This window comes from Setaria viridis, chromosome 9 (assembly GCF_005286985.2).
Source record: "Setaria viridis chromosome 9, Setaria_viridis_v4.0, whole genome shotgun sequence".
Lineage (NCBI taxonomy): Eukaryota > Viridiplantae > Streptophyta > Magnoliopsida > Poales > Poaceae > Setaria > Setaria viridis.
Window position 1 is genome coordinate 50462886 of NC_048271.2, and position 17282 is coordinate 50480167.

The following is a 17282-nucleotide window of genomic DNA, read 5'->3' on the forward strand; positions in this document are numbered from 1 at the left end:
CTAACCTCTTGGAAATTATGGAAGGAACGAAATGATCGGGTGTTCACCAGAGGCTCATTCAAGCAACCGACACAGCTGGTGCAGAGTATTTTGGAGGAGGCGCTGCTATGGTCTTGTGCAGGCGCTAAGCAGCTATCCATCATAGGCTGGCCGGCACCAGTGGAAGCTCAACGTCAGTAACGTGTTAAGGCCACAGCCCTCCGGTTGTTTGCTTCCAAAATGTAATACCTATAAAAACTGAACCGTGTGCGTGTGCCCGGGAGGCCCGCGTTGTAATTTGAACTATTCTCTTCTTCTTAATACAAAGATACGCAGCTCTCCTGCGTATTCTCGAAAATGTTGAGAAGTACAATACATGATGATGTGTGTTTCTCTCGTTCAATAAACTCTTCCAAAGTTGTGCTACATCAAAACGCTTCTTTTAAAATCTCGCGTTCTAAATTCATGTAGGACTCGAGAGTATCAAGGCATTTGAATCATGTGTTTTCCCCTACTGCTTTCTTAAAATGCTCCAAATGAATAAACATGCGCAACATGTCCTAGCCTACGGGCTATGGTACTACATTTCCACACTGCAAAAGGGGAAGATATACCCTAATTGTGCTACTGTGGCGTTCCTGTAAGAGCATGCAGTGTGTCTTCCTTCTCCAACCAAGTTTATATCTTGCATCACTATTCCATCACAATGGACAGCTTCACTGCAAATGAAACTGATGGCAACTTTTGAAGCACTGGTTCCAGATATGTTTCTGTAATGTATATTACGTACAGCAACACCTGATCCCTACATGGTACAAAGTAGAAATTGTTAGAAAAATGTCGGTTTTCTAAATATCTAAATTAGCAAAGAAATTTAGATCCATTTTAGGGGTCATTACCTGTTCATGACAGGGTTTCCTGGGGTCGCAATAATTTTGATCGATAATTACCGGGTTAGTAACATTATGCATTGATACATCTTGAAAGGTTATTCTTTCAGCAAAACCATGCCCTCCCTGATAATCAAACCGTAAGAAGCATCGTAAAATAAAAATATGTACCACAACAAAACAAATATATGTTTGCAAATTTATATATCTTGCTTTCGGGAGGACTTCAGTTATTATTCTAGAGAAAATGAGAAATAGTCCTCCAGTACTATAACGTAGCACCTTTTTTTTTGTAGAAATACACATGTATGCATAATGTTCTTTTTAGGACTATAAGCATATCATTATCTAAAAGGACTATACGCATATTGTTTGGTGCTATTAAAAAATATAAAATGCAAGTTACTTAGACATCTCAAGCGTTCACTGTTTTCCTCTTACATTATTTGTACCCCATTTTTTAGAAAAGTTGTATTGTACTACTGACGCATGTAACCTGTAGCCCCTATTGTACATGCTACAGTCTACAGAGCTGGTAGGAAAAAAAAAGGAACAGGGGATTGTGAAACTAAGGAATAGAAGGCTGTAGAGCTGCACCGCTCCTTTTGAGAGCATCCTTTTTTCCTCAAAATTTTAAAAAAGGCTGAACTGTCCAAGTTTCCATGGCGCTTAGCAAGAAGGCCATGCATTACCTGCCAAGTTTTGATCCGCACACCGTTGGTTGTGCCCTGCAGTGTGGCCTTCTCCACAAGCACGTCAGAGACATGGGCCCACGAGTTGCTTGCTCCAAGGCTACCAATGCTGCAACAGCAAACAACGCCAAGAAAATCACCAGAAATTCAGAACCCTTCGTGCAGCTTGTCTCAATGTCCTTACAAATGCCAAAACTTGAAACATGGAATGCCTACTGTTAGCACTGGATGTGGTATTCGTAAGGAGCACGTGCAAGTCCAAATTTCAATGGATCTGTAGCATGATCTAAATCTTTTTATTTTAGACTAAAATCATCCACTCTGCTAGCTTATAATTCAGTTATGTACGGATATACCTTATTCCATGGCCTGGTCCGCAAAATATGCCGGTCACCCGTACAAACATTGATCCAGACACAATGGATACACAGTCGTCACCTGCACTAACTCAGAAGCAACAAGCAAAACAAGAAAATTAACCAATGTTACGTCTGATCACAAAGTACAGGAGTGTTAGCCAGGTGAATACTTCCATGTTTTCCTATTGCATTAGTACCTGTGCTGATGGTGCAGTCGCTTATGGAGACTTCCTTGCTGTTGGATACATGGATGCCGTCAGTGTTGGGGCTCCATCCCGGCGCGGTGATGAACAGCTTCGACACGAGCACGTTCCACGAGTAGGAGATCGCGACGTGCATCTGCATGCTGTCCCTCACCTGCAGATCCTCCACGACCAGGTGCGTGCATCTTCGGAAGTACAGCGCCTGCAAGTCGCCAACCGAAACTCATCGCGGATGCACGCTACTTCAGGCGCAAAAATGCTGGCTCAGGGAGGTACCGTCGGGCCCTTGATGCATCGCTGATGGATGGAAGCAAAAGATACGCCCCCCCAAAACAAGATTAATTATCGAGTGAGAAGTTGGAAATGTGCAAGTCATATGTTGAGTTCAAGGACCTTTTTTTTTTGTCAGGGAAAACAATTACCATTGGTTTGTTGAGCTTGCACGAGTTGATCCACCACTGCTGTCCGTTCCCATTGAGCGTCCCGCCACCGAGTACATGGAGGCGATCGATGCCCTCGAACGTGATCCACTCCTGCAGGTTGCGATCCAGCCAGACCGATCGGTTGGACGGAGCCTCGAGCGTTCCCTTTATCTGATCATTTGCAATGAAGCAATGGACATCACAATTCACAGCACGGGTAACGCTGAACGATTTGTAAATTGATACGGTAAGTAGCAAGCAAGCTCACCATTGCAGTGATCGAGATAGCTCTGCAGGGGCCACGGAAGGTCACGGGCATCAGGAGGTAGGTCTTCCCCTCGGGCACGAGGAACATGGACCGGTAATCGGTGGAGTTGCAGGCCTCCCTCCATGCCGCAAGAAACGCCTGAAACGCTTGCAGCACCGATCAAAACAGCTGGAGCAGCCAACCTCTTGGCGTCTCAAGAAGATTGCAGCAGCGAGAAATTCAAAGCTCTCAGCTTCACCTCGGTGTCGTCACAGCCGCCGTTGGATCCCGCTCCGTAGTCGTCGACGTCGACGACCCTCGGCGGCGGCCCGGACCTGAGCCGCAGCTCGTCTGAACTTTCTGCCGTCGGGCCGTCAGCTTCTGGAAAGACGTCCTCCGAGTTGGCAGGTGTCAGCAGCATGGAAGGAAAGATCCACATGGCAACGACGAAGGCTAGAAGAAGCCTCTCTAGACCCATGTGAAGTAGAAGCACTCGGGCGTAGAGATTAACCCAGCGATTATGGAGGGGAGGAAGGGATGGGCATTAGGATCCAAATTCTTTGGAGAGAACGAACTTAACGAGCACGACTCTTTCGTTGCTAGCGAGCTCTGCAACTGACAGCCGGGGGCGCTATTGTGATCTTGCTAGAGCAGCAGATCCCGGAGTGGCCTCGTTACACTTTGAGCTCACGATGACATGTGGGTCCCAAGAGCTTGTCTGCTGGGTTCCATTTGTCCCTCCGACTACCTCAGCTTGATGTGCAGGCGTTGTTTCAAGTGTGTATTTGGAGTTGACAAGTTTTTCAAGAGGAATTTTGGGATACGATCAATTAGGCCGTTTTGTGACTCGTAATCGTAAGTGCATCTATTTGGAATAAATTTTACTATTTTTTAGAGGATACTTGTCTTTGTGGAAAGCATTAACGCATGGATTAATTACCGACCAAATATGTTTGATTTGTTGCCAAGGTTTCCCAAGCAAAGCAAGGAAGGATGGGGACTGTGGAGGGGAAAGGAGGCCACGAGGTCGATGGTCCTGGGCCAAAATCTGGGCCGTCCTACGCCAGTTGTAAACTTATCTTGGGTCCAACAAAGCGGACACGACGCTAGATGTATTTTTGTATTTCTCTTTAAACAGGAAGCTAATAACATCCTTTTAGTCCCACATCGGGGGTCTTTGCAGAGGTGCCCTGCCTCATAATGGGTCCCGTCCGGACATCGACGTGCCTCGTAGGCACACCGTACCTAGCGCACGGCGGGAGACGTGTCGCTGTGGGTTTGATCGTGTGCGGCACGCACACCTTTCGAGCAACAAACAAACTTGAGGATCAAAATTCGTCGCCAGCACCGGCTTGACGTCCCCATCTGAAGGTTCACCACCCTCGGATGGTGGCTAGCGCATGACACGTGCGCCTAGCAAACACTTTTTTTTTTCCTCTTTCGACTTATAATTTTGCTGAGGCCGGCGTCGTCGCCAACAAGCTAGGGCTAGGCAATTTGGAAAGTGGTGGCCCATTATTATTCGAACTCGCTGCGGGCCGTGCCCTAACCTTTGGGCTGTCGTGACTCAGAGCTTTGCGAAGAGCAGTCTGCTTTTCCATGTCGTCCTGCGCCGGAGATGAAGCCCAGCAACGAACCCCGTTGGCTAAAGGCTCGATCAATAGTTTTCCTCCCTGGCACCGCCACCGGAACAAGAACGTGGTGTCAGATCAAATGTTTCAGGTTCAGCATGCAAAGATTTCACCGGGGAAATCACTGGGGCAGAGATTTCCTCCATCCAGCGTCGCTCTTTTTGCATGCTTTCTTTCGGCAAATCGCAGACATCCATGAAAAAATCCACCTATGTGAAAAGAGGCCACCACTTTTGACTGTGATGTAAAGAAGGTTACTGTATTTACTGACACCAGCTGATAACAATTCCTGAACAGCATGACACGACAATGGAATTGCCCTTTTCTCCTCTAAAGGTGTACGTACCCCTGTCCTCTTCGATATTTTTGCCGGCTTCCCTCGTTCGATTATGCGCTAGATGTCACCTCCCATCGCGCTCTTTTTTCGCGTTCGTTCGATGAACTAGCAATCGAGTACATGGATGTCCGGCAGTCCACAGCGTGATTGGAACAAACTAGCCCACTTGAAGAACTCATCCATCTCACAATACATGGATGGTGGTCACTTTCCCTAAGGGCGATCACAAAAGAAAACAGAACAGGTGCAGGCATCCTAATATACACTGCTTGGAATCTGTGGAACGAGAGAGGAACTGAAGAATTTTTGAGGGTAACAGATGCACCCCTCTGCAGGTTTTCCACCTGATCAAGGAAGAAGTAGGCATGTGCAGGAAGGCATGTGGAGCGCCTAGCTTGGGTTAATTTTCTTAGTGTTCAAATGGTTGTCACGAGTAATGAGCCTGATAATTTTCATGTAATCTCCTATATGTAACTTTTGACATTGTCACTCTCTTCCTTCTTATATGATATGGCAGTGCTCCTGCCCTTTAACGTTTCAAAAAAAAAAACAATACAAAGGGACACTGCACTTTGAAACTTGGAAAGATAACTCTGCCACTTAGCCAGTAAAGCAAGGCCTGTCAGCAACCCCTTTCGAAAAGGAAAGAGCTGATATGGGCACTCACATTTTCTTTGGTTAGATTAGAGACTAGAGAGGTTAATGCAGGAGCTGGGAAAATGCTAGGAGGTTGGCCATGCACATAGAACCTTCTCTAGCATCCAATTGTATATTTGCTTGCCTAGCTAGTGTGAGGTTGAGAGCAGCCGTTCAACAAACTGGCCACCCCCGGCAGCACGAATTGTGCCGCCTCCTCTGCCCAAAGCGGGGGCCAACACACGCAGCCAGTCAGGCCAAAAAGGAAATCACCAGATCAGCTTATCAAAGAGGCGCAGTGCTCCCTCAAAGTGCTTTCCGCTAGCTTGCTCGCCGTCGCCGATGAATAAAAATACCCCGGGCGCGTGCACCACACTGGCTCGCTGCCACTCCCGTCTCTCTCCCGCGTAAAAGGCCGGCCGGCGGTGTAGTAGACCTAACATTCCCACGGGGGCTTTCCCCCTCCACTAGCAGGCCCAATCACCAGACCCCGCCGAACGAAACCGGGGGCCGAGAGCGACGTGGGCTGTGATAAGTGGGCCAGGCTTTCCATTGCCGGCCCTCCTCGACATTATCCCCCATTTCTATACCGGAACGCTACCGGATCCTGCACGGCTGCACGTCGCGGCGCTCCGATTGGCACCCGCCCGCCGAGCCGCCGGCGATCCCCCAATCCTCCGGTGACACGTCGGAGAGGGCACGGTGCTCGGTGCCGCGGCCGGAGCGCGGGCGGGCGGCGACAGGGGGAGGGGCATGTGGAGACCACGCGTCCCGCGAGTAAACAAGCCTTCTTTTGCTTGCCCTCCTCGCTATTGCGACTCCGGCCTGGACTCCATCCAATTCTGCCAAACAGCTGCGGCGGCGTCAGGGAGAGACAAGGGACTAGGGAGCCTGCCCGAGAATCCGCCGGGCCCTCGAGCCGTCGCGCGACCGCCGCGCAAGTACACGCGCACCCACCCGCGCACGCGCCTGCGCCTTTGCGTTGCTTTTTTGCCTCTGCATGCCGCCTATTTATACAGGCCACCACCAGCCAGCCCCAGCAAGGCAAGTGAGCTGTGAGCAGCAGCAGCTGGACGTCAAGAGCAAGGACGAAGCTGATCGAGCAGAGAGCCTCTGGTGCTGGACACCCGCCGGCGGGACGTGCGTGTCTTAGCCAATCCAGGCCAGGCCAAAGGTACGTGCTCACCGTACCCCATGGGATCGGCATCAGTTTTCTGCCGTGTTCGTTCTTGCTTGTACGCCGTAACTTGCAAGAGAGATCCATGACGGATGGATGGCGCGCACGTACGGCACCACAAGTACGCAAGGCGTGATCTCACGCCAACGCCACTGTGTTTGCGCAGTGCCTGTGCGTACGGCCGGTGACGTTTTGAGTTAGGTGAACGACGATAGGGACCCGGCCGGGCTTGCTACAAAATGTGATCGCGGACATTTGCAGTGGCAAGCAAGTTTCCTTGCAAGTGCAGGGGGTCGCCGGCTCTCTGAAAACTCCATTTCATTACCACTCCAAAGGGGAAAAAGAAAATTAAAACCACGTAGGTTCCATTCGAATAACTTTTCTGAAACGAATATTACTCGGAACATTTTCGAAACACACAAGTTCCATTAGAAATAGTATCATGGCTAGCATTCTTGTCCGTGTTGTTGGGCCTCAACAGTGAGCCAACAACTTTGAGAGGGAACGAAGAATCAGCAAGTGGCGCACATTTCAGTTTCAGGGGATGCATGGCTGGCGCAAACCGAAAGCACGTCTCGTCGTTGTTGAAGAAAACAAGGATCAGTAGGCTAGGGCCTAGCTAGGGCGCTACGCACACCGCACACGCACACGTCATTATACACAGCTCTCGATCTGTGCTCTGTAAAAGCCCTTTTGCTCGTTCATTTCGATCGCACATCCAAAAGCTGGCAGACACGATGCGTCCAGATAGAGCGTATTAGTTTCCTAAAGGTGATTAACTTGGCTATGACGCAGCTCGCATTTTAGCGAGCGAGAGCTTTTCTTGGGCATACGAACCGTGCGTGGTCGACATTCTTTTCTCCTTTTGCTTCTAGAAGTGGCTAAACAGTCAAAAGATTATTGCCAGCCACCCCCGGCCCTGATCTGACCTCAAAAACAAAATAGGAAGATTTCCGTATCAAGATTTTTTTTTCTTTCATTCTTTTGGTCATCGAATCTTTGGACACGTACTCTCGTTGGGAGCAGAGGATATGATCGATTAAATCTCATGGTCGAATCACACCTTGTCAGTATATTGAAACCCAGACAGTTAATTTCCATTCTAGTTTAATTTGGTGTTTCTAAAATTTTCCTGTCTCACTACTAATGTTGAACGTGGCTTTGAGAGAACATTAACTTGGTAACATCAATCGATTCTGTATGGTACTAGACCGAACGCGAAGCACGCTCTGTGCAGTTTTTCACACACACAAAAAGAGAGAGAGAGAGAAGAAGGTCTGGAATAATGCCTAATTGATGACCGAGGATATCCATCGCACCTCATAGTTCAACTATTAATACTGGTAATTAATTTCAAAATGGGGGTTCATCTTTGGAAAACTAGTAGTACTACATCCGTTCTTGACACAAGCGAATCAGTGGATTTGTTTGGAGTTTATTTCAAAATGGTGAACCCGTCGAGTAATACACTAATACGCCTAGGTGCTGCGGGTGTTAGCTTCTGGTTGCTGTTTCTCCTTTGTAATTAGAGTCATTGCAAGATCAGCTATGGTGAGCACTTCTTGCTCCGCCTTGTATAAACAACTGTCTATTTTCCTCCTAGTAAAAAAATACAGTTCTTCCGCGTGTTCGAGAAGAAAAAAAAATAGTGAACCAATTTGCTTATGCTAAGCGTCATATATTTACTGATCGAGGGAGTATTATTTCCCGAACTAAGATGGACAGTGAATAACCCTGGGGACATCCATTTGCACCAAAATATAATGCTTTAGATATACTGGTGTAGGCCTCCTTTGTTGTTATTAATGGGTATCATATTTTTTTATTATTTAAGAAAACCATTAGCAGTACAACTAAAGCAAAAAAGAAAAGGAAGAACCAAGAAATTCCTCTCAATTTTTTCGTGGAGCGGAATTGCCCAAAGATCATACACGACGTTAGGCAAGGCGCCTGCAAAATAATTGAGATCGGACAGCTAGAGTTGTAGACGTGTTCAAAGATTTTCTCAAAACTTATCTATATATTGTCCAATCACTCAAACCATGCTGTCGGATATCTTAGATTTTTGGGACATAAATGCTACAACTTATTTGACAAGACATCCTCATCCATGACCAAACACTGAACGTGCTCGATGCTTGCACTTCTGATAGGCCAAATGGAGTATACATCAAGTGCAAAGTGGAGATAATTGCATGATGCCTTGTGGTTGCTCTTACTTGTACGGAGGCATCCAAGACCGCGTTTTATCGTGCACGTTAGGAATGTACTCATGCTTCTTTTTTGACTTGTCACATATATAAAAAATGATTCCACTTGATGTCCAAATTATGGCCTAGATTAGCAAGCTGGTACAACACTGCCAGTCACATTGAGAAAGGGCTACCCACTAACCTTCTTATCATTGCAGTAATGTACATCCTTGTGCTTACTCCACTGCTAGTGGATTAACATCATGCCAGCACTAATTTGACATTCAGTGGAGTCAGATAGATGCTGTTTTTTCTTTCCTTTTCCTTTGCGAGGGATTGCATAGTTTACATCTGACGTTTTATTTTATTATAGTTTGCTTAGCAAAGGTAACTGCGAGAGCTAGTGATGTTTTGTCTTCTTCGTACAAATATGCAATAGCAAGCGAACCAATGAAGAAAAACTAGTATAACATTTTTCCTTTTTATTTGGTGAAAACCATGTCTTTATTTCGTGGTATTTGCAAGATCAATTCTCGGATGGTAGCTAACAACCCAGTAAGTGATTAAGTTGGAAAAAATATTTTCCATACCGGAAGTAGTATAGTCCTTGAAAACTTTAGCCAGATCATGCACTCAAGGAATTCTAGGTACACTCAAGGAAGAACGGTATAAATTGAAAAAAAAACACACCCAAACTTTAGTTTACCCCCATTTTCCTTTTTATTACCTTGGCGATATCCTTTCTTTGTCTTCTTCTTTGGTTGGGATTTTTTTTAAAAAAAGAAATCGAAACAGGACAGGAGGAAATGATAGTCCTCTTTTCATCTTTCTCCTTGGAAGGAGTGAGCGATTGAAGAGCTCCACTTCTAGTGGACGAACCGAGAGGATTTGCCTCTTTCCGTTGCTCCCAAAAGAAGAAAAGGAAAAGGGGGAACCGATCGAATGCAACGCACCACTGCCACCAGAACTTGCAAGGAAGTAGCACCTCGAAAAACTCAGTACCCTACTCTGTTCAGCGCAGAAACTTTTGGCAGGCAGTCAAGGTGACGGATCCAGAAAACCGTCCCGTAACAGGCCAAACCGGCGAGGCCACCACGAAAAGTATTTTGAAAAAAACAAAATCTTCGTTGTAGATTGCTATACATAACTCAGTGACACTTTTCCCTGAAAAATTACTTGTGTATACAGTATACTGTAACCCATAAACACGCCATGAACAGACCTGAAAATGTTGAGCTTGCATCCAAAGCATCCGGAGGCCCCCTCCTGCAAGAATCTTGAGAACGAACTCTTATGCCTTATCCAGGCGACAAGGCCTAAGCCGCCACCACCAAGCTAGGCACCAATCCATCCAGTCATCCCAGCTGCATCCTGCCATCTGGTCAAAAGTTTTGCCACAAATCCTTGCCTGCCTAGTGCCTCGTGTTGCCCACACCCCGTTGCCGCCGTTGATCCGAATCTCTCTATCCGGTCGCCGCAAGAGACGTCGCTGGATTTTGTGGCTACGCATGCGGCGGCTACCTGACGATCATAATCAAATCTAGCTCCGCCGGCGCCGCCGTCGCCTGCAGGCTGCAGTGGCAGTGCAGTGTCCTCGGAGTTGTAGCCAGTAGTTGGAAGCACTTTCCACCCACAGTTCCACACCGCCTCCGGTGCCCGTAATTCACTGTGCGCAAACGCTTCCCCGACGGCAGGACAGGGTCTGACCGTCTGAGGACAGGACACAACAGAGCTTGTTATTAGCACAGGCGTTTTCGCAGGACCCCACTGATCTGCCACATACCAGCATCTCATGCTGCCTTGTCACTTCTCCACCTGGGGTAATCCGAGACGGAGGCCATGCTGCCGTCGCCGGCCGCCCCGTACGGCCGGCGCGGGCGAGCCGTACCCGTACTTACCATGACACAACACAAAAGGCAAGGCCCGAGCGATCCTCACCAGCAAAATGCATGGTACCGCACCTGGTCGTGGGTCCCCATGGATGTGATGTTACCTGCTATTTTGCGTGGGACCCGCTCGATTAAAAAAACACCTGCTCGGTTCCACTTGAATCGGCGGTGGCTGTTGAGTTGGACGTTGTGTGCTTGCGTCAGACTTTGGTGTGAGAGTTTCGAGTTATTTATTCGCTGGTACCCGATTCCATACATGGAGTTGAGTTCCTCATGAAACCAGCCGCATAATGTCTGAAACCTGAATCCTTGGAAGCATTAATTGTATAGGATCAGATTTTCCTGCACATTGGAGAGGCCCCGACGGCGCGGCGTGTGGTTTGCAGTGCCCAAGTGCAGCGGTGACGCCGCCGGCGCCGCGGCCAACCGTCGGGCGCGTCACCTGGAGCAGCGAGCACGCAACCTAAACAGCAGCCAGCCGTAGTGCTTCAACACTGGCGCGTTCCGCGCAACCCACAAGGCCACAACGCACACATCCCGATCCCGGTCAGACCCGGCCGCCCGCCGCCGGCGCCTCCCCGGCCGCGCAGCCTCTTGGTCGGCTGGCCCAGCCTCGCCCCGCCTCGGGTCGCGTCCGTTCTCGCGCGCCTAGTGGTCTCCCCACCCCGGTGGCCGAGTGGGGTGGCTAGCGTAGCGCCCTTTGTCCTCCACGCCGCGTGCCGTGCGTCACGTCCGCCTTTCTGTTTCGGACTTTGCTTCCGTCGCATGCGCTCGCGGGCGGCGGCGCTCGCTCGCTCCACGGGGTGCGGTAACCGATACAACTGTAGTAGTTCTGTGTCAGAGAGGAGAACGGGACTGACATGCGCCTCGCTTTTCATTCCCCTGTGGGCTGTGGCAGCTGATCGATCGACGATCGACGCAAAGACCAAGCGCGGCACGGCACGGCACGCAGCAGGTGTATAAGTACGGGAGCGTCCTCCGCAACCTCTTCCTCGACGTCTCCTGCTTGCTCGCTCTTCACTCTAGCAAGGAGCTGTGTTCACCTGGTTGGAGCATGGAGGACAACAACAGCGCTGCTGCTGCTGCTTCTGTGGTGACGACTAGCGTGCCTGCCGAGAAGCACGTCGCCATCCCCGCCGCGGCGGTGGCGGCGATGACGAACGGCGGTGGTAGCGCCGCCGAGGAGAGCAAGGCGGAGGAGGACATGCTGCCGCCGGCGCCGGCATTGCCGTGCGGGCCCAGGAAGACGGGGCTCCATCTGTTCATCATGAACATCCGGTGCATTTCCTGCTTGTTAAGAACACTTGCATTTCTATTTACTGGTGTGGTCGACCGATCATGCTTGTGCTGACGTCTCCGATCCAATTGAAACTTTGCCGCAGGAGCGTCTTCAAGCTCGACGAGCTCGGATCGGAGGTGCTCCGCATTGCGGTGCCCGCGTCGCTTGCTCTGGCGGCCGATCCACTCGCCTCCCTGATCGACACGGCGTTCATCGGCCGTTTAGGTAACCTTCCAGCTGGAGATATATCTTGCCGTACCTATTAATCGATTCGCCTGTACATTGCTATGGCCGCACTTGGTAACTGCATTCAGAATCAAGCTCATTACCTACACACTCATTTCCTTTTTATTTACATGCCTGTCGATCTTGCAGTTAGCTTATTTCCTTTTCCTATGTCAGTCTTGCAGTTCTTTTTTTTTTTATGAAACAGGAGGGGCAAGGCCCCTACTGATTATATGTTAAAGCAAATAAAAAGGTCCATACAAAGCAAAAGCAAAACAGAAACAAAACCAGAGGAAAAACAAGAAAATTACAAGACTTGCAGCCCAGCATGCATTTGGGGAGCCATACTGGGTTTGGATCTAAAGAGAAGTAGAGAAAATTCTTTCATGAATTTTTGCTTGCAATCTTCAACTGTCGGATCTATGTTGTTGAATACCCAATCATTTCTGGTGCACCAAATACTCCAAGACATCACGATGATGATTTCCATGTAGAAAGAGACTTGAAGCTTATCCTTAATAAGCCTAAAAATCTGCAAAACTGGTCTTGTAGTCACAACAGAAACTCCCATTGAGGCCTAGCATGCCTTGGCAAAGTTGCATCTGAGGAACAAATGTGGCACCGTCTCTCGCTTGTGGAGGATGCAGAGGTCACAAGTGTAGGATTCTAGCTGCATGTTTCTTCTTCCGAGGAGATCTCTAGTGCTTAGTCTATGTATGATTAGCAGCCAGAAGAACACTTTATGTTTCATTTGGCACTTGCATTTCCAAATCCACCTAAAAGCTAGATGGACACTTCTCTGACCAATTATTGTCTTGTAGGTTTTAGCTGCAAAGAAAGAATTGTTTCCCCAGATATAGGACCACTGGTCTTTGTCTGATGAAGCTGGTATTTGCTGAATAATTCCTTGTAGATCCTAAAGCTGCTCATATGCTTGGATGGAGAGAGGCAGGAGAGAGGCAGATGAAAATTCTAGGAAAAGTTTGTTGAGATCACAGCCCATTGGAAAGTTATGAGCCTGTTCTTTGCAAAGGAGAACAGTTCTGGGAAGGATTGTGAGGGTACTCGCCCATTCCATAGATCACTCCAGAATAGGACCGTGGAGCCATCAGAGACAGAGATAGAAGCAATTCCCTTGTAGATGTCCAAAAGTTTGACAATATCTCTTCACCAAAAGGAGCCTTTTTTCTGTTGCCCAGGTAGATGTCCATTGGAGTAATAGTTATCCCAAACTAAATGAACCCATGGGATGTCTGCCTTAGAGAAGAATTTGTGAAGGTATTAAAGTAGGAGTGCATCATTATGTGAAGAAATATTCAGGACACCTAAACCACCCTACTTCTTAGGAAGACAAACCATTGGCCAAGCAGCCTTGGCCGGCTTTTTGGAATTTAAATCAGATCCTCTCCATAGACAATATTTTCGATATTTATCCAATTATTTGATGACTCCCTTATGCAACTTAAGCGTTGAAGCAAAGAAGACGAAGGAGGACGAGAATACCGAGTTCATCATTTCCAATTTACCTCCCTGGGCAGTCTTGCAATTCTTGTGAATATTCGCTACTTCTTTCCACTTTGTGATTCTGGCAAAGTAACAAAGTTCATTTATGCTGCAATGTCACTTTCCGTTTGATGCATAGCCGGCCAATCGAATGAGTACATGCTAAAAACTTCCAAGACGTGTGCGTGCTCTCGAACGTTTCATGTTTACCAATGATGCTCACCAGGGCAGGTCCTTTTCTGTTCTTATCAATGTTGGTGAGATCTGACCTGAATGTCTTCACCTAGACCTATTATTGATTCCACAATATTCCACTTCTGTTCTTTCTTCCTTGAGCTTCATCTAGATAGGCAATTATATATGCGTACTTTCAGCAGGTGCCTTCAGATAACTGCCCTTTTCTTTCCGCATATAGAACCCCGTCGAAAGCATATGTCGTTCTACCTAACCTACATATCACAATAGCGTCCTTCTGAATCTTCCTCCACGTGTGCTGCCGTTTTCTCGTCACAATTGGTTGCCGCAGAGACTAGGACCTAGTCATGTGCCCCAAGAGCATCCTTTCTGTTTTAGTACTCTCTTTTTTTATAAGATGGTTATCGTTTCCTTTTTGTTAGATAAGCCTATTTCGCTATTTTTTCCACTTTTGCACTTTTATACTCTTTTATTTTGTCAGATCAATAACTTTAGATTGCCACCAAAAATTTGTGTTAGATGCAAAGCCATAAGTGGAAGCACTTAAACCTTTTTTGAGAAATATAGCCGATAACATCAATATTAGTAGCCTGAAACTTAATGCTGCGAAATTAACGTGTGTACAATTGATTGATGATCAGGTTCGGTGGAGATTGCTGCTGTTGGCGTCTCAATTGCCATATTTAACCAAGTGTCAAAAGTCTGCATCTACCCTCTTGTTAGCGTAACAACATCATTTGTCGCGGAGGAAGATGCTATCATTAGTAAAGCTGTCGAAGAAAACAGCAGCCATGACCTGGAGAAAGCTTCCCATGTGGATTCAGAAACCAACAATTCGCCTGTATCTGGTACCTAGTTCTTGGAACACAATATGGTTTCAGATTTTGAGTCATAACTTAATTCACCTCTGCATATATCTAATGTCAAGCTTTGTTTCCAGGTCCTGATATTGCAGAATGTGTCAACACATGTATCCCCACAGAGTGTACAGAGCTCTCCAACCATGGGAGCAAGAAGAAGTACATTCCTTCAGTCACGTCAGCACTGATAGTTGGTTCAATTCTTGGGCTGCTTCAGGCCATATTCCTGGTTTTCTCAGCGAAATTTGTACTAAGTATCATGGGTGTAAAGTCTGTGAGTGCTATTTTCTTGCCTTTTCTGCTCAAACTTGATTTACCGGTGTAGTTTCATGCATCATAATATTTTATTTTGTTTATATTGCGTTATTATTATAGGGTTCGCCAATGCAAGGACCCGCAGTTCGCTATCTAACAATAAGATCACTTGGTGCACCTGCTGTGCTACTGTCCCTGGCCATGCAAGGGGTTTTCCGGGGTTTCAAGGACACAAAGACACCGTTGTACGCTACTGGTAAGAACAAAAACAGTGTCCCTCACCTGCAGTACAAATGAAACTGAGGAACTGTTCATTCATCCGACAAAATTCACAGTAGCAAGCATTCAAATGCAGTTTTTCTTTTCGAAGTTGAGCTTTAAAGTGCAGTATAAATCATAGCTTACATAGTAACCTTTTCGTTACAGTGGTTGGTGATGCGACGAACATCATACTAGACCCGATTTTGATGTTTGTTTGCCATATGGGTGTCACCGGCGCAGCTGTTGCTCATGTTGCTTCTCAGTAAGTTTCAGACACCAGTCACATGTACAGCTAACTCCTTGTTTTTTCCGAGAGGAAAGCAACAGCTTCTGTATTTTGATGATATAAGCTTATCCTGACTTCTTTCTCCTTATTGCAGGTACCTGATAACATTGATACTGCTGTGCCGGCTCGTCCAGCAAGTTGATGTTATCCCGCCTAGCATTAAATCTCTGAAGTTTGGGCGATTTCTTGGATGTGGTGAGATACCGTTGGAATCCTGAAACAAGATAACATCTCTAAAGGATCCTCGAAAAAGGACTCTGAACTTTCGTTCTGTTTCAGGATTCCTATTGCTCGCAAGGGTTGTGGCAGTGACGTTCTGCGTCACCCTGGCGGCGTCGCTGGCTGCCCGCCAAGGACCAACCATCATGGCCGGCTTCCAAATCTGCTGCCAGCTCTGGCTCGCCACGTCTCTTCTTGCCGATGGATTGGCCGTGGCAGGACAGGTCAGTCAGATTACCTTTCCGGTGTTATGTAGACTGTTCGTGGAGAAAACCGCAGAATTGAAAGTGGATTACCAACCGAACTGTTTTGTCAATGACTGATTGCAGGCTGTGCTGGCAAGTGCGTTTGCCAAAAATGATAACAAGAAGGTGGTCGCGGCGACATCTCGTGTGCTGCAGGTAATTCACAACTGATGGAGCAGTACTGCAGTAGCATTTACAAGATTCTTGTCAGTTGTTTTCCTTCTACTACAAATTGGGTTCATGCTAATGGTCCTCTTCACCTTGCAGCTGAGCATCGTTCTGGGCATGTGTCTCACTGTTGTGCTGGGACTTGCCATGAAGTTTGGAGCTGGCATTTTCACAAAGGACCTGCCCGTGATTGAAGTCATTCACAAAGGCATCCCGGTAAGAACCTAGCCTGGCTGTTAAAAGTGAGCACCGTCCGTGAGCAATTCTTAAGATTCAGGCGCTGAAAGAAAATGTTACTTCGGTTCAGTTTGTCGCCGGCACGCAGACGATCAATTCCCTGGCATTCGTGTTCGATGGCATCAACTTTGGAGCATCAGACTACACATACTCTGCCTACTCCATGGTAAACTCTCTTCACATCTGATAAAAAAACATCACGTCACGTTTCAGCCCTGAAACTCTTCACGACAATGAACCCAATGGACATCTTCAGGTTGCCGTTGCTTCTGTGTCCATACCGTGCCTGGTGTACCTTTCTGCGCATAACGGATTCATCGGTATATGGATCGCATTGACGATCTACATGAGCCTGAGGACCATAGCTAGCACCTGGAGGTATGATACTACTGCCTTATCCTCCTCGCTCTACAGACTACAGGGCCTCCATTTCTTCAGTAGCTGCTAGCTCTGGCCATCAGGAATTTAGGATGCACTAGGGCTCATCTATGCTGTTGCTTTTATCTTCAGGATGGGGGCAGCGAGGGGACCATGGACTTTCCTCAGGAAGTGATGGTGGATTGGCTTCAGAGATGATCTGCGGCACGATGCTGATAGATAGGCTGCGCATGCGCGCCTCGTGTAAAATCAGCATAGTATAGTATGTGTCGTGTTGGTGTTCAAGCTTCGGACATCGAAGTTAGATGGAGCCATTGCTTCCTGATCGTTGACGTGAGGGGAGAGTTTACGCTTGCCCCTGTGATTCATGATGTTGTAGTACGCCACTGATGGCAGTTTAATATCTACATTGGTACATTGCTCTGTCCAGCAATTCCACTCTTCTTTTTTGTTGCAAGATATATGTTTTTTTTCTTATTTGAGATCATGCAAAAACTATAGTGCCAGTTCAGAATGA

At 47.4% G+C, this 17282-nt stretch overlaps 2 protein-coding genes across 2 annotated transcripts; one reads left to right on the plus strand and one right to left on the minus strand.

The window, feature by feature from the left end:
- Positions 1 to 559: 559 nt before the first annotated feature.
- Positions 560 to 3470, minus strand: LOC117835588 (polygalacturonase). The gene is made up of 9 exons (XM_034714946.2): positions 3052 to 3470; positions 2814 to 2951; positions 2546 to 2716; positions 2400 to 2420; positions 2118 to 2325; positions 1918 to 1999; positions 1562 to 1670; positions 879 to 995; positions 560 to 784 (listed from the first exon to the last, which is right to left on the minus strand). Exons 1-9 carry the CDS (start codon positions 3268 to 3270, stop codon positions 560 to 562), a joined length of 1290 nt encoding a protein of 429 aa, XP_034570837.2. The 5' UTR covers positions 3271 to 3470.
- A 2940-nt stretch (positions 3471 to 6410) lies between these two features.
- Positions 6411 to 17198, plus strand: LOC117837423 (protein DETOXIFICATION 42). The gene is made up of 14 exons (XM_034717042.2): positions 6411 to 6570; positions 11553 to 11932; positions 12037 to 12158; positions 14498 to 14704; positions 14797 to 14990; positions 15092 to 15227; positions 15398 to 15494; positions 15613 to 15713; positions 15798 to 15961; positions 16067 to 16138; positions 16250 to 16366; positions 16458 to 16553; positions 16644 to 16765; positions 16898 to 17198. The coding sequence occupies exons 2-14, from the start codon at positions 11709 to 11711 to the stop codon at positions 16938 to 16940; spliced, it is 1695 nt and encodes a 564-aa protein (XP_034572933.1). The 5' UTR covers positions 6411 to 6570; positions 11553 to 11708; the 3' UTR covers positions 16941 to 17198.
- The last annotated feature ends 84 nt before the right edge of the window (positions 17199 to 17282 follow it).